Raw genomic sequence first — 27,582 nt, forward strand, 5'->3', positions numbered from 1 at the left:
TCACACACACACTTTAAAAGAAATATAGTTCAAATAAACGTACACTTTTGCTTGCCAAAAAATAATCTTTTGCCTCCCTCCTGTGGTAGTTTTGGACACACTTTCTCTATATTATAAACTAGTAGTGGCTGTATATGTATAAGCTCATGCAATGAAGTACATTCAATTACTGCACATTCTGTTGAATTTTGCATTGAAGTGTATTTTTGTTGAGAAATTATATATATTTTTTCAAGCTTTTAAGGACCTTGCAGTAAACAATCATCAGTTTTAGTGGACAGGAAAATGATAACTCTCATTTTACATGGATTGGAAATTATTTCTAATTGTCAATTTGAGCTGGTAAATTATTACTTGTCATTTTCAGATTAGACACGATTTGAGCAAATGGGGATGGGGTTAGGGTTAGGTTGTGTTTAAATACAAAATGGTTAGGGTTAGGTTAGGGTGTGTTTAAATACAAAATGGTTAGGTTAGGGTTAGGTTTGGGTTAGGGTGTGTTTAAATACAAAATGGTTAGGTTAGGGTTAGGGTGTGTTTAAATACAAAATGGTTAGGGTTAGGTTAGGGTGTGTTTAAATACAAAATGGTTAGGGTTAGTTGAGTCGGTAGAACATGAGACATTGGGGTTAGGGTTAGGGTTCTTAGATCTCTGATCATGGAGAAAACATGTTTTAAATACAAATAAAAAGCACTGAGGTTGTTTACAGGACTACACTATCATATGTGAAAATGCACAAACTTTATAAAGAGTTCTATTGTTTTCGTGTTCTTACTTGTGTTTCGCTTGGCGAAACAAGCAAAAAAATGCAAAAGTCCCTAAAGAATGGGCGGCTCGGTGATGCGAGATGTTAGCGTATCGGCCTCACAGCACTTGGGTCCTGGGTTCCAATCCAGGTCAGTCCAATTGTTTGGAGTTTGCATTTTCTCCCAGGGCCAGTGTGGGCTTCCTCCCACATTCCAAAAATATGCATGGTGGTCTGATTGGACACTCTAAATTGCCCCTGGGTATGGGTATGGGTGTGCATGGTTGTCCGTCTCCTCATGCCCTGCGTTCGGCTGGCCACCAATATTGTGTCTGCTAGGATAGGCTCCAGCACCCCCCATGACCTTTGTGATGAAAAAGCGGTTCAGAAAATGAATGAATTAATATATATTGTTTTTCTTGGCACGATTAAGATCATTTCAAAGCTGATAATGTGAAAGATTGCCATCTGGTGGCGGGGAGCAAGTGTGCATGATTGCCTGTCTCCTTGTGCCCTGCGATCGTCCGGCCACGGATTCAGGGGTAGACTAGCGTGGGTTTTCTCTGGGCCTGTGTGGGTTTTCTCCAGGTACTCCATGCATGGTCGGCTGATTGAACGCTCTAAATTGCCCACAGGTGTGAGCGTGAGTGTGAATGGTTGTCCGCCCCACGATTGGCTGTCCACCGATGCAGGGTGTCCCTGAAGTCAGCTGGCTCCAGCACCTCCTTGTACCCTTGTGTGGATAAGCGTTTAATAAAATGAATGAATGAATGATTATAACAATGATCTTGTATGTTTGCTTTCAGGACACTGGAAGTTTCCCTGGACCTAAAGGACCCACATTATCCAGACCATAATCTGGGCAGCCTTGAACTTTCTGTCACTTTATCTCCACGAGAGGGAGATATAAGAGATGCAGTAAGAAATCCACAATCTTGGCAACATTTCTATATCTCTCTTGTTCTATGTATTGACCTGAAATTTTTGGCTTCATTTACTCCCAATTACTGAAAACTTGTCAAATCATCAAGCACATATGCACATAGGCCAATATAATCAACGTGTCGGTGTAAATTTCATGTTCAAAGCTTGGTGAATGTTTGCTCTCTTGCGCTAGATGCTTCCGAGTCACATTTATTTCTCTTCAATTATTTGTCTGCTTAATTGGACCCCCTCATGTTTGACCCAGAACAAGGCGGAGTCATGGGGGAAATATCTTATTCCTTTTGATCTGATGTATTAATTTTGCTGCTTATTTACTTCTGCAGTTCAGTGAATCCACACTTGACAGAACAAATACATTTTATTTAGGTTAAGAACCATTTTGGGTCACTCCAACTGTGAATACAACGACTGCAAAGTCGTGTTTGCGTGGTTAGGATGGCTAGACCTATTGTCTCACGTGCTTTAGTGCCATTGACAGTGGTAACCGTCCCAGCCATTTTGAATGGATAGTATGTTTATTTTTCCCTCCCATTTAAAAAGGATAGGGTGTTTATCGCTGTCATTAGCAAACCAATGATCGATGATAGAGTATTATGCCACACAAAGAAAGAAAAAAAGTTGAGACAATGACAATAAAGATATTATTTTGCGACTTTTAATTCCCCATATTAAGAGAATAATCATGTCATGGTATCATGAGATTAAAGTCGTGGTATTGCAAGAAAAAAGTGGCAATATTTCGAGATTAAAGTCAAAATGCAATGTAACTACTTGATTTACAAGTGATAGTAGGCTTATATAACTTTACATAACATTTTAGATGTACTACGTTATATTAGGAGAATAAAAATATGTAAGTACAGAAACATATGTAAAATAAATTGAATTTTGACTTTAAATGAGTAAAATATCACAAGATTTTTCTTGCAATACTACGACTTTAACCTCATAATGTTAAAACTTTATTGTTGTAATTTCATGACTTGATTATTCAGTGCGTACATTTTTTGTTTCTTTGTGTGACCCTAATAATCATTGTAATTCTTAGTATTAGAGTACTAAAAATGCATGTTTTAGGCTTGAAAACACAAGGCACCTGAAGCTCCTGCTTCTACCCCTGCATGTCTGACAAATGCTTCACTCAGCTAATTTAAACCCTTTCACACTCAGGCCACTACTAGCATTTGACCACCTCACATCACCCCCTTTCTCACTCACTGCTTCAAGGGTGAGACGGTGGGGCTGCTCTGTAACTGCTTTGTCTCAATTCACAGACCATGCTTTTGAGAAGGAGCTGGAAACGATCTAGTAAGGTAAACTAAAAAAATCATGTAACCCTCACTTTTTGCCAATGATCCTTTATGTTGTCATCCCTCTTTTTTCTTGCCTCTGCTCGTTTGGAAACGTTTCTTTCATGCTTGGCAGTGTGTCACCACTTAATTTTCTGCATGTTGCAATCCACACATAACAGTTGGCAAAGAAATATATTTTTCTTTCTTATTTATCAATCATCTTATATTATTATAGTATGTAGTATTTATACCGATGTTTTTAAAGAAGTGTCGAAAACCCGAAAAACTGAGGTTCTTTACAAGTAATAGTAGGTAATAGTAATGGTTTTTGTGTTTTTTTTCATCCTCTTATTCTTTGTCTTCATCTTCTTTCCTATTTTATTCGTCTTTTTCTTATTTTTTGGTTTTCTTTTTGTTTAATTCTTCTTATGGACACTAATTTTGAGGAGTCCCCATCAATGGTGAACCGATCATGAAAATTGGTAGCTGTGGTATGTAGCATGGGCCAATATCTATTGATCCTTAGAGTCTATTTTTTATTTCTTTATTTTGTATCGGGGGCTAATTAATTAATTACAGACATTTGTGGTACTTGTGATGCATGTAGGTTACGAGTTAGCCAATAGAGGGCATGCGTGCACAGTGGTCAGCCTCTAGTAGTGTGTTGTAACATAATAGTGCTTGTTTAGCTGGTTTAAAAAATAGATACTATATCCTTTCAAGTCAGTTTTTGGCTCAGTTTTTGGTTCAAAAAGAAAAAGAACCCAATGAGCCCTTTGAGTTTAGTTATTTTGCTTTTTGTTTGCCATTACAAACAGTCATATTTTCATCTTTTTCATCCTATTTGAATATTCATTCATTTCCATCACCACTTCATGTCAGGGTTGCGGGGTGCTGGAGCCTATCACAGCTGACTTCAAGCAGTTGCCAATCCTATTTACTTCATGATTTTATTTCTGTCTCAGCATGTTGGTTCACGCATGCAGCGTCTGTCTTTCTGTCAGTCTGTCTTTCTGCAAATGCTGACACTTGGGACACTTGAATTCTTTTTGAGGTAGTGCTTCCTCATGACTCCAAATTTTGAATTTGCCTAGTTGAAGCTGGGCGTTCCACTGAATGGCGCCTTTGAAGTCGTCGATATGGGCCACCCCGCCTGCGATTCGGGAATAGACGCAAACGCTAATGAACTTGCAACCCTTTTGACTCCCTCCCTCCCTGTCTCCTTGCTTTCCTGCACACAGTGCACTGTTTTATTTTTAAATCTATTTTTAATGAAGCATTGAACATGTATTAGAAGATGCAAGCTCTTCAAGAAAGAGTTTGAAATAGTAATTACAAGTCAGAGGCAGATTAAATCCAGGTCTCTCTCCATCTTCACCACTAGGCAATTTCTTTTTTTGGCACTTCAAACATTTCCCTCTTCCAAAGGGCTTATACAAATTGGACTATGTGCAAATATTACCAAAGTGTAGATCATTTTGGGACTTCAAGCATCTTCACGGTACGAATGATTCTTCTCCTGCTGTGCATATTGGCACAGAGATGCATAATTCCAAAGTAAATAGCCCTTGTATTTTCAGCTTAGATCGTTAGAAAACAGTTCAATTAAATTGTTGATTGGGTACAACATAAAAAAGTGACCTGGAATTTATCATTAACATTCAACGCCATGTAGGATGGTAGCAATTGGCAGATGTGAAAGTAGTTGCATGGGAGGTTAACTTAACCACCAGCAGCTATGAGCAGTTTTCAATGTCTGGAGAATAGAAATTAAGAGTCTACATCTACAGATCAAAGGGTTGTGCTTGTGAGGCAGGGTTTGCTTGGAGTTTAATGAAATTCATCTACAAAACAAAAGCTATGCGAATAAAAGAAGATGGATAAAGGGGGGGAGGGAGAAATTTGTTGCAGTGATGGATATTCTAATCATTCAAAGAGAGGTTAAATACGCTGGTAAGTGGTGAGGAAATAGACAGAAATCGGAAATTGAACTAGCAGTGAGTGATCGTGTTTTTTTGGTTTGATATATTTAATAAGGGACAGCACACATTAATGAACCTATTCACCATTCATGTTAATGAACATATATTTATGTCTAAAATGCCTTTCCTATTTCTGCACCCTCTTGCTACTGTGACAACGACATTTTCCGAATACGGGATGAATAAAGTCATCCAATCCAATATATGAGAATATATAAGGTTGTAGCCGATGGCTAATTTCCACCTTTAGTCCCTTCTGTAGGTTGAAGATAAACAATGACACACACACACACACACACACACACACACACACACACACACACACACACACACACACACACACACACACACACACACACACACACACACACACACACACACACACACACACACACACACACACACACACACACACACACACACACACACACACACACACACACACACACACACACACACACACACACACACACACACACACACACACACACACACACACACACACACACACACACACACACACACACACACACACACACACACACACACACACACACACACACACACACACACACACACACACACACACACACACACACACACACACACACACACACACACACACACACACACACACACACACACACACACACACACACACACACACACACACACACACACACAGATGTCTGTCACTGTCAATGGCAGTCAAAGGGTGCCATATTTCAACAGGTTTTCCATGCTATGACTTATTCAAGTGATGTGTTTAGTGTTTTTCATCGTTATTTCCTTGTCAATCAAATTCCTTAACAATATTCTTAAAATAATCAATAAAAATCTAATAATCTCTTTACTTGCACGAATATATCAAAGGTTGTTATTGATAGCACAATGAACAAAATAACAAAACTACATCTTTAAGACAAAGGGGTAATAACTTTATTAAACAAGCGACAAGTCACTAAAAAGAGATTGAAATTTTAGGAGAAATAATATAATAATTCTCTTTGGTCCAAAAATAGTCACCACTTCACTTTCATATTATCATAAAATGTCCCCTTTTTTTAATTCTTAGCATTTTTTCCCCTTCTGCAACCTTTGACCTCGCTAACCCCAAAATGTAATCACATTTTCTCTTTAACTCTGCAAGTTTAATATTCCCTCTAATTAATTCTTATATTTTTCTTCCTCAAAACTGTGTGACCTTTGACTTCAAAATACCAACATTTATTTTGGTCTTTCATTTTATGGTAAAAAGTTAGTTAATAATCCCTTTTTATGCTCTTGAGTTATCTTGAAACCAAACAGGGAAACGAAGATCTGGAACAGATTACATAATGTTCTTCTCTTCCAATAGGCTTCACCTAATTACAATCTATTATAAGCCTTGAAAGCACAGAGTTCTAAATCAATCACCACATTTCGGAGGACATGTTGACGTAAATGGGGTTATCATAATTTAAAGTATTTAGCCGTTTGTGTGCGCCTTGATGCCTGCCTGAATGGATGTTTTTTTTTTTTTTTATATGACAGTGCCAAAGTATGCGTCTGTCAGACGTACACAGAAAAGCTCAGCTGTGGCGAGGCATCGTCAGCATCAGTTTGATCGAGGGTCTCGGCCTTCAGCCAATGGACTCAAATGGTCGAAGTGATCCTTACGTTAAATTCAGGATGGGCCACCAGAAATACAAGAGCAAGGTAAATATGTCACAGTGCCAATTGTTTACAACCTCATTTATTGACTGTAATCCATTTTTTTTGTGGACTCAGACAATTTCCAAAACATTAAATCCTCAATGGAGAGAACAGTTTGACTTCCACATGTATGAAGAGCAAGGAGGCTATGTGGACATTACAGTCTGGGATAAAGATGCTGGCAAAAAAGACGACTTCATGGGAAGGTATGAAATCACTGACGGTGTAATGGTTGACGTGGATGTGTTCAACCAATCTCACTCCTCAAGTTCTATTACTATTTACTTTATTTGAAAATAATTATTTAATTTCCATATTTTTTATAGTAAATATTTTTGAAATGAAAATTAATTGAACTCCAGACTTTAAAAATCGAACTGAAATGACATTTTAGTATACCGTGGCAACCCTACAAATTATACAAGCATTTTCAAAACAACAGAAAATAATAATTATTACAGGTAGACAAAAATATTAAGGATTTGTTTAGCCAAACCAGCTTTTGACCTTCACGTCAATGCTTACATTTTTTATATAGATTGCGGGTGTCAAAGTGGCGGCCTGGGGGCTAAATCTGGCCCGCCACATCATTTTGTGTGGTCCAGGAAAGTAAATCATGAGTGCCGTCTTTCTGTTTTAGGATGAAATTAAATTGTAGAGTATAGATGTATATTAAATTTCCGTGATTTTCCCATATTTAAATCAATAATTGTATTTTTTAATCATTTTTTCTGTGTTTTTTAGTTCAAAAATCCTTTTGTAAAAGCTAAAAATACATATAAAAAAGCTAAAATAAACATTGTTTTAGATCTTTAAAAAACAAAATATTTACTATGAAGACCCAAATAATAGTAGGCAGTGGAATAATAGTAGGGAGTGGAAAATTCCAAATGAATTAATGATAGTAGGCACTGGAATAATAATAGGGAATGGAAAATTCCAAATGAATTAATAATAGTAGGCACCGGAATAATAGTAGGCACCGGAATAATAGTAGGCAATGGAAAATTCCAAAAATAATGAATATTAGTAGGCACGAGATAATTAGTGATGCATAATCGTGTTGCAAAGTTGCATTACAGTTGCAAATAATTGCTGCAATGGATTGTGTGTAACGTAATTCTCGTATATATTAGCCCTACCAATACTTTGTAATTATGTATATTGCAACTCTACCAGTGGCAATTGCACGTTCTTACAAGTACTAGTACGTTAGTAAAAACAGCACGTGTGCTTTACACGTAGAAAGTTAATGACATTGAACAATGTTGCTGCTGCATGGACTTAATTGAAGCAAAAATTAATAATCGTAGGCACCCAAATAAGAATCGTAGGCATGCGAAAATTTGAGTTGAAAAAATAATCGTAGGCATATGATTATTCGGGTCCTCATAGTAGGGATTTTAATCCAGTTATTTTAACCCATCTATAAAATAAACAACCTAAATATTATATCCAAAATGGTCCGGCCCACATGAAACCGAGTTGACGTTAATTAATTTGTTCAAGCCAACCCTTTTTATGTTCGTGTGTGGTTCAGGTGTACAATCGACCTGTCTCTACTGAGTAAAGAACACACCCACAAGTTGGAGTTGCCACTAGAGGAAGGCGAAGGTCTGTTGGTGATGCTGGTGACGCTCACAGCTTCTGCTGCCGTTTCCATCTCGGACCTGTCGGTCAACGTACTCGACGACCCTAACGAGAGACACCAGATCAAGCAGAGATATGTGAGTCGACTGAATGTATACTCATTGAGTGCCATTGGTGGTGATAGATGAAAAAATACTGCTAGACCCTCCCAGTCAAAATTGATCAGACGTGTATCGCTGTCAACGGCAGGGAATTACTTAATGCTCATAACACACTGGAAATCTCCATTTGCAGTGATGGCCCATGATCAGACGAGGGCGCTCTTTGACCGAGAATTTCACTGTCCCCCTCTGTACTCACAAAATGTGGGAATGCAGTGTGTGAGTGTGTGTGAAAGTGTGTGTGTTTGTGGCTATAATAGAGGATGAGAGGTAAAGGCTGAGAGTTCCACTGGAAGGGAAGGCGTGTAAAATGAAAAGAAAAAGCTATTTCACCTCTCTCACAACTTGTACAGACCCCATTTTTCTGCTCGGCTGAAGGTCCAATTTTCTTTCCTTCCTTTTCAAGACTACCTTTCCCCTTGCCATCGTAGCACCTATTCTCTCTTTGTCTCTGTCCAAATCGTCTCTCCTGTTACATGGTGAAATATAGACGTGGAAGTATACAGTCATTACTATAATTCTTTTACCCACAAAAGCCATTTTCTCGTTACAGAATTTAATAAAGATGTGCCGTATTCAAGAACTTTGATAAGATTTAAGCATCACCACTAGCCGAATAATTCTGTTCAAAGAACAATAGTCTGCCCTATTCATATATGGGTCTTTTATTTGTAAACTTTTGTTGTGTAATCATGCGGATGAATGTGTTTTGTTATATTACGTGTTATCAGTATACCAAAAATTAATTGGGATTGATATGCAGGCTAAATCAACACTTTAGTAAAAACTTAAAACTTCATTAAAGACAGTAATAGAACAGATGCCAAAACATTGAACTTCCTGTTTTTTTTGTAATAAAAATGCCATTTTTTTAAATGGTTGATATTTAGAAAATATTCCATTTATGCTAATTCTAAAAGAACTACAATTCCATAGCATTTTGGTTATTAAACAAAAATGAACAGCTGCAGCAATATGTAATACCCTAAACTAAAATATGTACTTAAAATTACTTAAAAAGAGTAGTAGAAAAATGTTTTTATCAAAAAACGTTATTACAAAAACCATTTAACCCATTTTTTTTCTTTTTATTTATGTTTTCACGGTCAATAATTACAAAGAATATTATAATCTGCTAATGTATTTTCATGGCCACTTATTATGTACTAGGTATATTACCTAATAACAGTCTTCATTTTAACAAAATGGACCATAAGTTTTATTTTTTACATAATAAACACTATTCCTATATTTTAATGCAATAGTTAAGCCATGTTGATTTTTAAGATTAATGTGTTACACAGCTCCAGTATTGGCTTCAGCAGATGTTCCTAATGAATTGGGATGTTCTACATTAAATACATCAAACAATAACATACAGTACATTACAGTGTTATTTTTAATTTAATTTCATTTTCCATATTGCCTATTCTCACAAGGGTCACATGTACATACAGTGTAAACATCACATGGCATTTTGACATGAGTATTTGAAGCGCAATGTACTTTGAATGCATCGTATGCCATATGCAACATGGTGCAATACACTCACTTAGTGACAATTGCCTTGGATGTGCTATTGCTCACCGTAACCTTTCCTTCATCGCTAATTACCGCTTCCCAGACGTGCAGGGAGACAGCCCGAACAGGAGAGGGAGAGATTTATGTATTATGATGGCAAAAGAGCATACACACTAATGGCTCTTAATGGGCCTGGGGTGGCCACCAGAAGGATGGAAGGGAGGAGGAGGAGAATGTGGTGACCTCCTCTGAAGAGTGGTGACACACATGCACATATGCATGTTAGGATAAAGGACACGGGTAGATGGATGATGGTGAACTTTTGGGAATAAGTAAAATCAATATAGATCTGTATGTCGACATTGTGATCAGTTGTACTAGGTGTAGTTTAGGGAAATTGTTATTCAAGAAATAGATGACATAGTGTGATTTACAGTAGTCAAAATAATACCCCACAATGCCTTCATGAACATTTAAACAATAGTAAACTTTTACGGCTTTTCATTAACAGTTCTAAATCACAGGTGTCAAATTGGCGGCCCGGGGGCCGAATCTGGCCCGTCGCATCATTTTGTGTAGCCCGGAAAAGTAAATCATCAGTGCCAACTTTTTGTTTTAGGATCAAATTAAAATGAAGATTATAGATATATATTAAATGTCCTGATTTCCCCCCTTTTAAATCAATAATTGTCATTTTTTAATCACATTTTTCTGAGTTTTTAGTTGAAAAATCATTTTGTAAAATCTAAATATACATATATATATATATATATATATATATATATATATTGTTTATATATATATATATATATATATATGTATATATATATATATATATATATATATATATATATATATATATTGTTTATATATATATATATATATATATATATATATATATATATATATATATATATATATATATATATATATATATATATATATATATATATATATATATATATATATATATATATATATATATATATATATATATATATATATATATATATATATATATATATATATATATATATATATATATATGTATATGTATATGTATATGTATATGTATATATATATATATATATATATTTATATATATATATATATATATATATATATATATATATATATATATATATATATATATATATATATATATATATATATATATATATATATATATATATATATATATATATATATATATATATATATATATATATATATATATATATATATATATATATATATATATATATATATATATATATATATATATATATATAAAAAGCTAAAATAAACATTGTTTTAGATCTAGAAAAATCTGAATATTCATGGCTTTTAATCCAGTTCTTTAAATCCATTTAAAAAAAAAAAACATCTAAATATTATATCTAAAATGGTCCGGCCCACATGAAATCAAGTTGACGTTAAAGTGGACCGCGAACCAACCCGACCCTTGTTCTCAATCATCAAAAAGTTCCTCAAGGGCTCCGAAAAGACAAAATTGACATATTTAACCAAACAACATTTATACTTTGTGCTAGATATTTTAAGCCAGTCTTGGCCTTTTAGTTTGCCTCTTTCAAGTTGATGTTTTTCTCTTCTTAAGTATTCTCACAAGTGTTTGTATCGTTATAGAAATCATGCCTTGGAACAAAGAGTTCCCCATCCTCTATATTCTTTCTCTCTTTTTCTCTCTCTCTCTTTCTCTCTCTTTCTGTCTGTGCCCCCTCGCTCTCACACACTCTCGCCTCTCATCTCCCTTACAGAGCTTTTGGACAATGATATCGCCTGAAACAGGCAGAGTCTGACAGAGTTGGTAATAATGAATTAAGTCTGTAGCCTGGCCTGACTCTGAGATTTAAATTATAATTACTCCTGTGGGGATGGACATGGCTATTGCCAGAGAGAGAGAGAGAGAGAGAAATAAATTGAAGTGAAGTGCATTTCCACTCTTGCTTTTAAGACTCGCCGACATGCTCCTCAATTTGGCCTCAATGTACCTGAGTGTTTCGGCAAGAACAAAAACGTCGTCTGTGTGTGTGCATGTGCCTGATAGGGCCTTTACTTTTGGATAAAAATGGATTGGAACAAACACCTAATTCCTTTTGTTTTATGTACAGTCAATAAACAGTGAGTTGAGACCATTGCGGTATCACGCAGACCTGTATATTTATATGACATTTTTGAAACTTGCCTCTATACATCAAGCTGTTCTCCTTCCAATTTTCTCTGATGAACGTGCAACCCATTTGCTTCTTTCGGGTCTTAGTTGCACCCCGAATGTACAGTGGGCACAAAAAGCCTGTGATTAGAATGACCCAGTTCGTATCAAACTCATGTTAAATGGGAGTCATCACACATTTTACACAATTCAAAGCATATCTGATTAACCCTGTGCTTTTCAAATAGTATGGCGGCCCCACTAGATGGGCGCAAAGGGCTACGTGGTAGCTCAAGACTTAAAAAATACAACAGAAAATAATTGAGAAGCACTCATTTAACTCAACGTGAAGAGGTTACCGTATGCTGGAAAGCCAGAGTTTATTAAATTCATCGGATTGAAACTAAATGTTTTGCTGTAATGAAAGCAACATTGAACTTTTTGCCCATAATGCCAAAAGGCATGTTTGGCACATTTAAACTATGACGGCAGCAAAGCAGATGGGAAACCTCATGGGCTTGAGAATGGAACTGTAAATATTCTGGAACAATAATTCCACATACTTTAATAAGTACATCAACACATTTCCTTTTGTCTGTAATCCAGTCAGGTAAATTGTCAAATTCATGTCACTAACAAAATGTTTACTATCAAATCAGAATTGTCAAAATCCAACAGAGGGAGTGAACTGACTCATTGATTAACGTTTTCTTCATCATATTTTTGGGAATCTTCTCAATTATAATAATCCACCGATGGTAATCTACTTCAATTTCAATAGTATAGAACTAAAGTATATCAACAAGCACACATACTTGCGGCTACTCATTTGTCGTCTTGGTGGAGGTGGCTATAAATGCCAGCGATATATTTTAAAATAAGGGCTGCTAAAGGACATTTTCTACCCTTTTCCTCCCTTAATGAAATGTCAGGTTATTGACCCATCTTTCTCTTAAATGCTAATTTACCAGCCTCTTTGACATTTCACCTATGTTCTGCTGTTTCAGAGCATGTGGAGGTCATTGCATAACCTGAAAGATGTTGGTGTGGTGCAGGTAAAAGTCATTCGTGCTGAAGGACTGATGGCAGCAGATGTCACTGGTAAGATAGGGCGATAAATGTTGTTTCAGAGCCATTGACGGCGTCAGACGTTCAATGCATTTCAACTTGGGGGAATGCTGTTTTTTTGGTGTGAAAATGCTTGGGGGCCTTTAATCTAGAATTTGCTTCAAAATTATTGAAAAAATGCCTGCAGCTTGCTGATTTTGTTTGGACATATTACCGCATTTTAACTATAAAACGATTAATGTGCTCATCTGACAGATTAATGCTTTAAATTCAACTTTATGCATTTTTTCTTTGCTATCTACAATGTTTGGTATAATCATGGTAAAGGTCTATAAATGTGCATACCATATTTTCACGACTATAAGGCACACTTAAAAGTCTTAAATTTTCTCCAAAATAGACAGTGCGCCTTATAATCCAGTGCGCCTTATATATGGAAAAAACGGAAATCCAAAAATGAAAAACCACCATTGTCGGATATTAAAAAAACACAAATGCTTAAACTGAAACAATACTGTTAAATATACAGATGCCATCTTAGTTTGCAACCTCTTCCATCATATAGCTCCTCCCCCACTGCAAGATTTTATACAAAAAAATCCAAAACATCAACAATGGCTGGCTCTAGAGGTGACTGTAAAGTGAGTGCTTCATACCTGGAAGTCAATAGCAATTACTGTATTTTCACGACTATAAGGCGCACTTAAGTCTTAAAATTTCTCCAAAATAGATCGTGCGCCTTATAATACAGTGCATCTTATAATACAGTGCACCTTATAATACAGTGCGCCTTATAATACAGTGCACCTTATAATACAGTGCGCCTTATAATACAGTGCGCCTTATATATGGAAAAAATATCATTCATTGAGGGTGCGCCTTATAATGCGGCCTACCATGCATGTCTTTAGGATGTGCAGGGAGTACCCGTAGAAAACCCATGTAGGGCCAGAGAGAACATGAAAACTCCACCCGGGGGACCGACCTGGATTTGAACCCAGGACCCCAGAGCTGTGAGGCAGACACAATAATCACTCAAGCAGCCGGGCCACCAGTTATAACATTTTCATTTTACATTTGAGATACCATTTGATTAATGGGCAAAAGAAAAAACTGAAAAAAAATCCATTTTGGGGGGCACTACTGGCTGATTGGATATTAAAAAAAATACTGTCAAGCATTCTTTTCTCTTCATTCAAAAAACTGGTTTAAAAACAAGCAAATACCCAATCACACCTGCATGTTTTTAGATTTGATATGTGGATTTCCGTGGTATAGCTTCATTTTCATTGGACATTTTTGACAAGTAAGTCATTCACTTCAGGATTTGATTCTATTTTTCTATGTGGACTGTGTGTGGCACATTGTACAATACCATAAACTTAGCCCAAGATAAAATGTAATGTTGGTTTAAGAGACAGTTTGGGGGAGTTAAAATAGATAAATCACTGTGTATTTAGGGGTAGAAGATGCTGGCTGCTAATTTGAATAAGAGAGAAAAAAATGTTCATTTCAACGAACAAATCTCCCCCCTTTCCTTGCCTTTGTTTTCTTTCTCCACTTGCTCCCGCCTAATCTGCCATTCCCCATTAATTCTTACTTTTAATTAGGTATGCAGTGGACAGGCCTAGTTTTTCACTGCATTATCTAGTTGAGACTATATAAAGCATGTGTGTGTTTCTCAATTGGAAGCAGCAAGAGTCTGTGTTAGCCAATACAAAGTGGAACTGCTAGATTTGGTTTATTGAGACCAGGGCAGACAGAGTACATCTACTAATGGCTCTTGTAGTTCACTTGCAGCCGAAATTTACTCGCTGACCTTGTTTCGCAGCTCATTATTCATTCGGCGTAGAAAAAATAGCCCTGTATCAAAGTTATTTACCTGTTTTTTGCACTGCCTAATGTCCCTCTCGCCCCATTTTACTCAAACAAAAGAACCATCTCAAATGCACGTTGCATTTTGAGGTCATCATGGCATAGTTTTGTCCAAGTATTTTTTTAAAAAAACTTTTGAATTGTGTTGTGTTTATGCACAACTTTCATTTAACACGGCAAATACCATTGTTTCGTCCTAAATCGAATATGTCAAACTTAACAAACTGTCTTAGTATTGTAGTTTTAATTTTCTTCAGATGGTGGGCTGTCCCCTGATCCACAAAAAATTTAGGCTGTCGCCGACGTTGCCAGACGTCCAATCCAAACTTAGTTTACTTACCGTTGGGCAAATGAATCCTTACAGACATTGTTAACATCAAAACTGTCTCTCTGAAGCTCTGCATCTAAAATTAATATGCAAATAGTAAATTTCAATGGTATGGGGAATTATACACCTTTTTGTTTCCCATTCTTAAATCAAATGGAAAACAGAACCCAGAATATTTTGTTTTTTGGCTTGAAAATGTCGGGAAAAAAGTTTCAAATAACTTTGTGTGTGATGGGCAGATGCAACAGCCACATTAGAGCCCTCAACACACAAACACCCTATTTTATTAGTTGAGCACAGGGAAAGGCAGGTAGACAAACAGCCAGAGAGTGAGAAGGGAGGTCAGTGAGAGAAAAGTAGTTAGCTCTCTCCTCTCTTGTTCCCTTTCATGCTGCCTGTCCGTCTCCTCTTTTTTCTTTTCTTTTCTACATCACACTCCAACCATCTTTCTTGGTCTAATTGAAGTGCTTTTGTAGTGCTCAACGAGAAAGAGAATTGAAAACAGTCTCAAAAGCCAACAACTCTCCTTGTCCTGCTCCTTGAGTAGATGCTTTAATGTGAGTCATTTCAATAGTGATACATTATAAGCAATTTCACATTCAACTAGAGGAGCAAGGATGGCATTTACTTCATTACCTACTTCAAGGACTTCAATGGAGTTTCTTTTTCATTTACTGTATAAGTAAGTTTTTTTTTTCCCAATAGCTTTCGAGCATAGTCCCATAATAGAGATGTGCTTTGATTGTTACTGCCATTGGCAGGGATGGGTGTCCAGTCTATTTGAACTGAGAGGGGTGGCAGTGATCGAGATGATCAATGAAAATGAATGCGTAACTGAAAATAATGCAGCGCTTCACCCAGTGCTCGCAGAGACATCACAAATAGGTAGTTGCGACCAGACATGTTACACGAGAAGTTGTGGGGGAGAGACCCAGTGCCCATGATGTTCTTATGAGCAGCCAACGAGAAGTAATATACTATACTCCTCGTATTAGTGATCGCTCTGGCATCCGCGCTGAGTGATGGAAAAAAACACAGAAAAAAATGCAACGCTCTGCCCAGTGCTCGTAGATATCTGTTATACACGAAAGAGATGTGGCAAAAAAGATGCTACAATGATAAACATCCTCACATGTCTTGGCCACCTGGCTTTCTCGTATCTCAAAATTTTTCTCGTTTCTAGAGATACTTATTTGCTCGAAATTTTACTCGTATCTCCAAATGCTCGTATGTCAGGGTGCTTGTTTGTTGAGGTGCTGGTATGTTGATTTACCACTGTATTCTTCAATAAATGTTATTTTTAAATATTTGCCAAATCAAAATTGTGATCAAAATGTGTTTTAAGATTGAAGGTGCTGTCAGACCCCTCCATCGTAGACTATTATTTGTTATGTGTGCCCTGTAGTATTTATTCTGCTTTCTGCTTCGAGGTAAAAACTGACCTCCTTTTAAATTAGATTAAACACCCCCAAAAACTGCCATGACGTGCTATGAGGGCATAGAAGTACAATGGAAAAAAAGCCACAATAAAATGAATTCATCCATTCATCCTCCGTACCTCGTAAGAGTTGTAGCCGGGGTCTATTTCAGCAACCAATTCCGGCTGTACCCCACCTACTGGACATTGTTAACTGGGATAGGCTCCAGCACCCCTGCGACTCTTGCAAGGACGAGCGTAATGAATGATAAATTAACCATAATTAATTCTGATGGACAACTCAAACTCTCAACTTTAAATTTTCTGCGAGGCAATTAAACCGCTTTCTCATCCGTGCCGTATTCATCCGCCACAGCTTCCTTTGGGGACCACGAAATGAGTTTTCTCTCCTCTGGAGGCGCCATGGAGACGTGACCCTATGTGGGAGGAGCTTTAACTGGACATTGGCTCAAATAGAAGCGTGTAATGTTTGAGACAGCTACCTTGGTGGTAACGACCAACAGAGCAAAAGTTCAACACTGGTGGCAAGTCTAGATCACCAGAACCTGCCAAGTCATTAAAAAATGGCAATTAGACCAAAATAGAGAGGTACTACAGCGGTATAATGTTCTGTCCCTTAATTTATATTGATTGCAATTTTGATTTAATCAAACTTGAATTTGTGGCATAACTGTCCATGATGTGGAAGTGACAGGATGATTCTTTATAAATTCAGACATCCAGAGGAAAAAAAATGACATACGTTGATTGCAGTGATTTTTTTGTACAATTGATGGCAACGGGCGTCCAATCCATACAAAATATGTACAAAAATACAGTTCGATATTACAAAAAAAGTCAATATTTTAAGCCGCATTACCTCACTAGGGGAGCCTTTAATCAAAGACAGCATTGTCTGGAGGATGATATACTCCTTAATGCTTTGTCTATTTGACTGCATCTTGTTTTCTATTGTTAGAGACACGTCTGTCGATAGCCACTTCAAACAAGCCACATCAATAAGCGTCTCAACAACTGATATGAGAGGCAACACCTTCGGCAGCGCATTGATCACTGTGACATTTGCTTTGCACACCCACTAAATGTCCTGCCCTTGTCACAACATTTGAAGAAAATCACACAGATCGATGATGCTCACAAGCGCGCAAATCCAAGCACACATGCTCGCTCACACAAATGCCAAAAGGGGATTGAACTCAATTCCAACTTTCGTGAGTCTTACGAACGTAATAAAATTATTTCAGTCCTCTCAATAGTTCCCCATGACTCGTGTGACATATTTTAAATATTCTGGCCCAAGCCTTTTTGCCTCATTTTCTAAAACAAACCTGCTTTCCACACAATTATTCAAAAATGAGGTACTCACTGATACAACTACCCTTAGTAAAACACAGAACTTACCCTTTCTTTAAAAGATATAGAATTAAAAGCTAATGAATATATGGCAGCATGAGAAAAATAATTTAAGTCATGTAATTTGCCATGTTTCTATTTAGCTAATAAATCCCAACAAGTGTACATTGTATAACTATGGATATAAATATATATAACTTTTGCGTCATTTCTCTACTTACCAATGACAATATTATAATATATTGAATTTTAAAAATGTATAATTATCATATCTTTATTATATGTGTACTAATTAATGGAATTAAAACGGAAGAACTCTTATTATTGCCAGAATAACAGTTGATTTTCAAAGCGCCTTTTATTATATTGACTCAGTAGGAACGTTTTTTTTTATTATTTTAACATCTGTACATGGAAAGTACAACTTAAAGAATGCATCAATTCATGCTTTATTTCAGAGATTGGACAAAACCTCTCCTTGAAATCTCAAGCAGAGAAAGTCTACTTCTCCGTGTTGTTTCGTTTCATTATTTTTTGAAGGCCATTCATGTATTTTTCTTTTCTTTTCCTGTCTAGGTAAGAGTGACCCTTTTTGTATAGTGGAGCTGAGTAATGACCGGCTGCAAACTCATACTGTTTACAAAAACCTCAACCCAGAGTGGAACAAGGTCTTTACTTTGTGAGTACTATTATATACTGGCAAAACATTAAAATAGCAATCTATTCTATCAATGCCAGGTAACTCATTACCTGGCATTGATAGTGATATACCTTAAATCACATGTGTCAAAGTGGCGGCCCGGGGGCCAAATCTGGCCTGCCGCATCATTTTGTGTGGCCCGGGAAAGTAAATCATGAGTGCTGACTTTCTGTTTTAGGATCAAATTCAAATGAAAAGTTTAAATGTATATTACATTTCCTGATTTTCCCCCTTTTAAATCAATAATTGTAATTTTTAACCATTTTTTTCTATGTTCTGTGCCCACGAACCAACCCGAGTCTGACACCCTTGACTTAAATCCATTTCTTCTGAGAAAATTAACATATTTCTTGAAGAAAAATATGAGGGGTTAATAATGAAAGAAAATACTGATATTGTATCAAATTTGTAGTTGATAATTAGAACAAACTTTACAATACTTCTTAAACATGTGATACAATTTGAGTTCAAAGTCAGGTAATTCCCAGTATTGGGACATGTTAATTTAATTATTCTACAAGCCCCCACAAATCCTCGTTTTTATGTACTACAAAGGACTGCCCATCTTTATAGCTGACTTTGATGAGTCTGACACACCTCTACTTTGGCAAATATAGTTCAAAGATGGACAATGCGTTTAAACTTTTTTTTTTTTTTGCCATCCAGTAATGTGAAGGACATTCACTCAGTGCTCGAGGTCACTGTTTACGACGAAGACAGAGACAGAAGTGCAGACTTCCTGGGGAAAGTGGCCATTCCTTTACTAAGTGTGAGTCCAACTATTGTTTATTTATCCCTTAGAAACATTAAAAACAAGAGGAGTACTTTAAAAGAGCAGACTTCTACCTAAGCAACCAAATTCAAAGAATGGATATTTGCAAGTGAAAGCACTCTCTTTAAGTAAGAAACTCGTTACAACAAGACATTTGACCTCATGAGTATTTTTATAATCATTTTATTCATTTTTGAGTTATTTTAAACACAAACATACTGACAAAAAATATACAAACCTATTTGACCTTTGAGTCACGGTTATTTAGGAAATACACAATTAAATCCAACAACTCACTACCACAAAATTTAATAAGATCTTTCATTTCGTGTTTCAAACATATTTTGCAACTTTTATCGTTGTCGAGTTTATCTTCAACAACAACATACAAACCTCGGTGACCTTTGACCTACTGACTCCCAAATTTAATCACCACTTTAATTTAATATAAGAAAAAAAACTGTAAAATTGATATTAAATCCTTTATTTGTTCTTTATTTATCAGCAACCTAAACATAGAGAAAAACAAACAAACAAACAAACAAACAAACATACCAAACCAAATACATAACCTTTGTTTTTGTAGGTTTTGCCTACTAGCTGAGGTTATAAAAACACTCAGTTGAAATTCCTATATAAGAAGCATAGGTTATTTTTGCTCACACATTGACAAGTTTGAGGTTGTCAGAAAAGCGATTGACAGTTGAGTAGAACATAACGGCGTGAATGAGAAATGTTATGAAAATGACACTGATCAAAAGCTGAAATGACACACATTTCACAAAGTATATTTATATACGCTCTTGCGGTGATTGAAGCTGGTGTCGCATATATAAAGTGTGATTCCCCAGGATAGTTAATTTCTGTTTGACAGAGGCGAGCTGCTATGGGTAATGAACAGGTACTTGTCAGAGTTGCCACAGTTGTTTTGGGTTCCCTGTCAGCACAGGCAGCCGGGGGTTCAAAGGTGGCCCGAGGAGCCCATTCTGTCGGGTATTGCCAGACAGACGCCTGTCATGTCCCTCTCCCCGCTCGCAGATCCAAAATGGAGAACGCAAAGCCTACGTCTTGAAAAGCAAGGAGCTGACAGGGCCAACAAAAGGGGTCATCTTTCTCGAAATAGACGTCATTTTTAATGCTGTAAGTTCTATTTTTTTTCGCTTCTTTAGATTCCCTAACGTATTGAAGCAAAAATGTTTATCCCCAACCTTTCTCTCACTGCCGATGTCTTAATTCTTTCCATTTTCCCATCCTCACTCATCCTCATTTTTTTGCTCTAATTATGGAAGGCTCCCCCCTCAGCACTCTTTGTTCGCTCATTCCGTCCCTGTGTGTGTGTCCCGTAGCTGCCATCTTAATACCACCCACCCATTCGCTCCAACCTCTCACAGAGCGCGCGTGTGTTGTATTGTGACAACAAAAAAACTAGAAAATATTCATAACAAAGTATATATTTCACCACATTGTTTTCCTCCAGGTGAAAGCTGGTCTCAGGACACTGATTCCAATTGAGCAGAAGTACATGGAAGAGGAACCCAGAGTATCCAAACAGGTAAATTACTAAGGGGTGGGTCTTAATTCTTTTCCAACCATACTCATCATAAGCACATTCATCTGGATCTATTAGAAATATTCAATTATTTTAGTTTTGCAAAGTGAATTTTCATCCTTACACTATCTTATTTATAAAAAATATGGAAACTGGAGTAACACTTAATACTTTAGTCGTTTTCCCGAGGTTTAACATATATTCTTGTTTTCCTAATTACCACAATTAAATCATTTGGAATACTCCAGAAATCACATGTTGCAAAAGGTGGTAGGAAATTTGACATCTATGGCTTTGAAGAAGAAAATGTAGTTTACCGACAGTGTTTCATTATACATTTTTTTCCTATATATTTTTTTAATAGTAGAATGACTATATTATATACTACATGTCAACACACTATTTGCATACATGTCACTTGGCTGTATTTCATATACATATTTGCTTATTTTATGCAAATAAACCTAGTTATTGTTATTGATCATACGAGACATTAATACTATATAAAATGATCTGAAATGACATTGGCTTAAAAGTTCCAAAACAAATTTAGCGTTCATAAAAATGACTGAAATGTAAGATTATTTTAAGAGAAAATGCCATCATTCGGGTAGAATGAATTCTAAAATAAAAGTGTGAAAAGTCTACGAACCCTTTAGCCACCATCGCACCCCATGCGTGCTTCGCTGTGGTAGGCCGTTACCAGCGAGCCGGGCCAGCGTGGTCTCGTCAAAGCCAACAACTGTGCGGGCGAGATAAAACAAGGTGATTGAAGAGGGAAAACAGCGTTTGATTTTTGTTTCTTCTCTCCTTTCTCCCTTCTCTCATCTGTCAGCCGACTCGCACCCACCCCGGCCCGCTGAATAGAAATGTCAACCTGTCAACTGCGGGGTGCATAAGTAGATTGGCCGTCCTTCTAGATGGCCCTTTTTTTTTTTTTTGCTACTGCTGCTTTGCACTTCATTGTCACACCGCTCAGTGTGGCAGCAGCACAAAAGGCTGAATGGCTGGGGCCGGCCCACGTCACACATGTCATACGAGTGACCGTTTGGGCTTAGTAGTCAATGTCGCGCCATGCCCTGCCGCACACATCCCTCGCCAACACGGTGCTTTGCGCGAAAACATCTCCCATACCACCCTGCTTTCAACTCTGTCCGTTTTTATGTCGTCTCTGTTGTACTGTCTTACTCCCCCCCCGCCCCTCTTGAGTGTCAGAATCTCAATCTCACCTCTGACACGTGGAGATGACCCTTGTCAGGGTCTCACAATGATGATGTCAGTGGTTGCTTTGGTTGGCTCGTCCCTTGAGGCCGGGAGGGTTGTTGAGTGCCAGCATGTACCTACTGTTACTTGCTGGTTAGTCAGAAGAAAAGTATTTGGACAAGACCTTTTACTTTATGACTTGTACAATAAATCAAGGCTATTTAAGTATTTATGAAATAATCCCTTAACAACTGCAAGGTTACACGTTTTCTTTGTGACAGTTATATATTCATCCACATATCAAAAGGAAACCATATATTTAAGGCCAAATGTGGTTTTAAACTGGTTGTCAAATATAACAATGGAGGGTACATATTAATTTCATAGATTAATATAAATGTTTCTATGTTGCATATTTCGACCTTCATGGAACACACTTTCATTTTATTTGTTTAATGATAATATTTATTATTCATATTAAACCATTCCTTAAAAATAAAAGCGCCTGGTAGCAGTTTAGCTGGCGGCTATAAAAACTGATTCTGATTATTATGGTTGAACTACTCCATTTAAAAATATCAACTAGTAGTGCTTATTATTATTAGTTTAACTTGTCTTTAGTAAAAGTTTCTCATAATTTTCACTTTGAGAATACTTGCCGCTCCTTTTCTACCAAAAATTCAGCAAATATCCCCAATTAACATGTAAACAAAATCACAAATTAAAATGAAATATATTATCTTTATGCTTGGTGTTGGGTTATCGATACTTTTTAGTTAAAAATCTGAACATTCTGCAATAAAAATGGAAGCCAAAATATTAAATATTGTTTTTCTTTACATATCATTCTTTAATCAACAGCTATGGAGGAATACTCCTTTATCTCCTTGTTTATGCCACATTATTGCAATTTAAAATTGTACCTTCCCTACTTTTCAGCTGCTGTTGCGCAACTTCAACAGAGTGAGGCGCTGCATCACGTTCCTAATCAACACAGGCTGTTACATCAACAGCTGCTTTGAATGGGAATCACCACAGAGGAGCATTTGTGCGTTTGTGGTACGTAAAACTTACTTGGAATCTATCTGATAGAAAATTAAACAAGTAAAAATTAGCACTGGAAAATGCAATGTTTGGGAAAATGTGTGGAAATGCATTCATGGTGGTCAATGATGAATGCCCAAGTATTTCATGGTGGTCACTTGGGGGTAATTTACTGTAAATTTGAGGTCACTAATAGTTTATTTTGGGCCTTTTCTGAGTCACTTTCTGCTTACTTTAGATTCACGCCAGTCAACTTTGGACATCTTGTGGATTATGTGGTAACTTCCATCTTGTTTGCTATTAATTTTGGACATTTTTGGGTTACTCTTGTTGATTTTAGGCAGATTCCAGGTCTCTCCCGAATGATTTCTTTTTGATTTGAAGTCACTAATTGTTGATTTGGGGCCCTTTCTGGGTCACTTTCTGCTTACTTTAGATTCATGCCAGTCAACTTTGTGCATCTTGTGGATTATGTGGTAACTTCCATCTTGTTTGCTATTGATTTCCGACATTTTTGGGTCACTACTTGTTGATTTTAAGCAAATTCTAGGTCTCTTCCGAATGATTTTTTTTTTGTAAATTTTGGATTACTTGTTGATTTTGTGGCTGATGTTAATTTTATGGTGATTTCTTGACCTATTTTAGGGCATTTTCCCAGGTCTATTCTTGATGATTTTTTTTATCTGAATAATACACCCTAATTGAGATTTTTTTGCTGCTTCACTAATGGAGATTTTCCATGGACTCAAATTGCGAACATTCACTGCCAAATCTCCCAGTTAAAATGGATTCAATATTTATCACAGTTAATAGCAATGAATGAGAAAACGAGGTCTGGTCTTAAGGCATTCATTCGAAAGACAACATATTCAATTATAGCCGGCAGTATATTTGGATTGTGCACATTACATTGAGTATTTCAAAGCAATAAAACAGGCACGTAGGCCAAGGACAACGTGTTTTATAGATTGTAGAAAGGCTGAAATTCAAACATCATTTTTGCTATTCCCCTCCCACTCTTATGAGTGTGTTGGCGTAGGAGTGCACACTTAGCTAAAAGCATCCAAGTGTTTAGGACCTCTCCTTTACACAGGTACCCCCTCCCCTCATTCATATCTTCATCACTCTCTCATTCCTCCCTCACTTCCAGAGGCCTCTTAATCACTTCGCTCATCTCTTTAAGTGGCTTTTTATGGGGGGCCATCTGGCCAAGGTGGTGCGTTTGTGAAGGTGTGCGTCTGTGTGTGATTACCGGCACGTGTGTGTGTGTGTGTGTGTGTGTGTGTTTGTGTCTCGATTGACAGATGTTGCACTTAACTTTTGAAAATGGCAGAGGTGGCGTTGTGGCAGCCCCTAAATGTTTAAGTGTGTGCTATACTTCACGTAGGAAACTTGTCGGAAAAAGCGAGCTACCAAGCACAAAGGAAAACAGCAGGAGAGCAAGTGTAAATTTGAAATTAGTTTATTATCGAAAAAAAACATATTTGAACAAAACACTGGGATTAAAATGTAGTTACACGTGTGCACATTTGTACACATCTTTCTTATAAGGGGAGTACAGGGTTGGTTGTCCCATGAGTTGGTTGTCACACTTGCTCCCCGCCACCAAAGGGCAGTGTTTAATAGTATCAGCTTTGAAATGATCCTAATTGTCAACAAAATTCATGCATTCATTTTCTGAACTGCTTTATCATCGCATGGGTCATGCAGGGTGCTGGAGCATATCCTAGCTGACTTCAGGCCAGAGCCGGGGGACACCCTATATCGGTGGCCAGCCGATCGCAGGGCACAAGGAGACGGACAACCATGCACTCTCGTACCCATAACTAGGGGCAATTTGGGGTGTCCAATTAGCCCACCATGCATGTTTTTGGAATGTGGCAGGAAACCGTAGTACCTGGAGAAAACCCATGCAGGGCCAGGGAGAACATGCAAATTTCACATAGGTGGACCGACCTGGATTTGAACCCAGGACCCTTGAGCTGTGAGGCGGAGACGCTAACCCAAGAAAGACGCTGGGTCGCCAAACAACACAATTAAAAAAAAAAAAAAGATTTCTTAGATTTCTATTTATTTCTATTTGTCTTTTGTCATATTTTAAAAAGACAGTAATGTTTTTCCAATAGTACCTCAGCATCTAGTACCATCGATGTTAATCAACCTAGTTAAAATGAATTTGATGTCTATTATTCTATATATATTTAATGTTTTGGGAAGAAGACACATGGTATAGTAGAGTGTGGTTGAACATCTGGATTGTCTATCCTACAACTGACTGGCGACCAGTTTAGGGTGCAGTCCGCCATTCGTCCAAAGTCAGATGGCATGGACTCCAGCGCCCCGCAACCCTGTCAAGGATAAGCAGTGTTAAAAAGTGATAGATAGACGTAAAAGACCAAATTCTGAAACGTCAAGGAACGAACCAGAGTTTATTGTCCGAGTTTGATAAAAGATGGTCATCACAGTCATCCCAAGGGAAAAAGAAGTGTTTCTCCTCCTGCTAGATTTGCCGCTTCCGTTGGCATGTGTACAGCTGTCATCAGCCTTGTCTCACATGCAGCGTTTCTATCTCACGCCTGCGGTTCTGTCTCCCACCCATGAAAAACGCCAGTGCGCCAGCTTTTCCCAAGGCGTTGACGGAACACCGTCACCTCCTGTCCTGCGTGACGGCATACGTCTGCACGCCATTCCCTGCACCTGCATGGCGTGACTTCCCATCACTCCATCTCCACCTCCACATCGTGTACGCACGCTCTCCTCAGCCGTACAAGGTTGTGGTTGCCTCTAAACAAATTTGCTGTAACTTTATCTGCAATTGGGCTCCGAATTGGGAGCAAATAGAAGTGGCTTTGTGAGACTTCGGGAAGGGCGAGGGCAGGTAGCCGGGGGAAATGATACTAGGCGCTTTTATGTCAGGTAAAGTAGGACTCTTATCAGGAAGAGAGCCCAGACAAGGGAGCTACTTCTAGAGGAAACTGGTGCACCTATCACCTGCTTTGCATTTAGATAAAAAAACACCTTGCTGAAATCAAATTTTAAACACACACACACACACACACACAAAAGAAAAGTGCTAAAGCATCTTTTGGTGTATGTGTACACTCCAAACCACTCTAGGTTTCTTAATATTACTCCTTTGACTAATATTCAAAGGAGCTGTCTTAACTTTTTAAACTTTGAGAGCTGAGGGTTCGTCTTTGCCCAAAGCAAGGGACAACTTTGAACCACTTTACTTGAACATTTTACTACTCTCGTCATTTGATAGTTGAAATATGGCGACGGGAACGAGGCGGAATACCAAGTCAGAGTTTAATCACTGGCGATAAAGACTTGTGAATGACAAAAAAAAATGTCAGGGCACTTTTGGAAATTGGAATAGTGTGTTTGCAGCTTTGTGGCAATTAAGATGTACAAGTTTCATTTGATTTTTTTCAATAGGGTGCTTAAAAGAAATGACAATGCAATTTTAGAGCATCTCTGGCTTTCTTGTAAAATTGTGTATTCTGAGGGTGTTCAGCAGGGGGCAGTCTTGTACTGCTGAACATGCTTGACTGGTCCAAAACACTGCACCCCCCCCCCCCACACACACATAATTCATTGCAACCCCCCCCCCCCTACCCCCATCTCTAGTTTCATCAAACTTAACAGTGCTTCTACTTGCTATCTGGCAACACTTAGTGCCAGCATGGAAAATGATGTAAGAGAGATAAAGGCGACCTCTGAAATCCAAACTCGGGTTTCACTCCACTGAGACAGAACAGGGGGAAAAGTTTGCCTGGTGTGTGGTTAATGTAAGCCAAAGTACTGAATATTACCCTCCCACAGTGCCGCGAGGACGCGGGCTGTGTTTTGAAACAAATAACGCAGGCTCCAGCTCTCCATGAGCACTGACTGCTTGAATAAAACATTTGGACTTTTCCGTGTTGTTGACATCCTTTAGTGATCAGGGGATTTCTCAACATTGAACCAAGCATCAAAGAATTTCCCAATCCAACTGCATGGATTGTTAAAAAAGGATATTGGTTTTGGACTTTTGGTATTTTAGTCAACATTTATCTCATCATTATGCACTGTTCTTAGAGTCCATTTTCATTAAACCATTAGACGAATAAGACACATTGTTCTAATTATTTAGACTGCTTCCTCA

The 27,582-nt window shown here is 37.4% G+C and overlaps 1 protein-coding gene across 11 annotated transcripts in view; it reads left to right on the forward strand.

Moving 5' to 3' along the window:
- LOC144195011 (multiple C2 and transmembrane domain-containing protein 1-like) overlaps positions 1–27,582 on the forward strand; it is a 100,738-nt gene that overhangs the window by 30,742 nt on the left and 42,414 nt on the right. For 9 of the 11 annotated variants that reach the window (XM_077714328.1, XM_077714320.1, XM_077714323.1 and 6 more), the window contains exons 5-15: positions 1,553–1,664; positions 2,966–3,004; positions 6,499–6,663; positions 6,736–6,866; positions 8,201–8,387; positions 13,113–13,206; positions 18,744–18,846; positions 19,534–19,636; positions 20,678–20,779; positions 21,117–21,191; positions 23,331–23,450. In XM_077714328.1, the coding sequence (XP_077570454.1) occupies positions 1,553–1,664; positions 2,966–3,004; positions 6,499–6,663; positions 6,736–6,866; positions 8,201–8,387; positions 13,113–13,206; positions 18,744–18,846; positions 19,534–19,636; positions 20,678–20,779; positions 21,117–21,191; positions 23,331–23,450 (1,231 nt within the window). The remainder of the gene's footprint in view (positions 1–1,552; positions 1,665–2,965; positions 3,005–6,498; positions 6,664–6,735; positions 6,867–8,200; positions 8,388–13,112; positions 13,207–18,743; positions 18,847–19,533; positions 19,637–20,677; positions 20,780–21,116; positions 21,192–23,330; positions 23,451–27,582) is intronic. The other 2 variants (XM_077714321.1, XM_077714330.1) reach the window with 1 other exon arrangement.

Source organism: Stigmatopora nigra, chromosome 4, assembly GCF_051989575.1.
Source record: "Stigmatopora nigra isolate UIUO_SnigA chromosome 4, RoL_Snig_1.1, whole genome shotgun sequence".
Lineage (NCBI taxonomy): Eukaryota > Metazoa > Chordata > Actinopteri > Syngnathiformes > Syngnathidae > Stigmatopora > Stigmatopora nigra.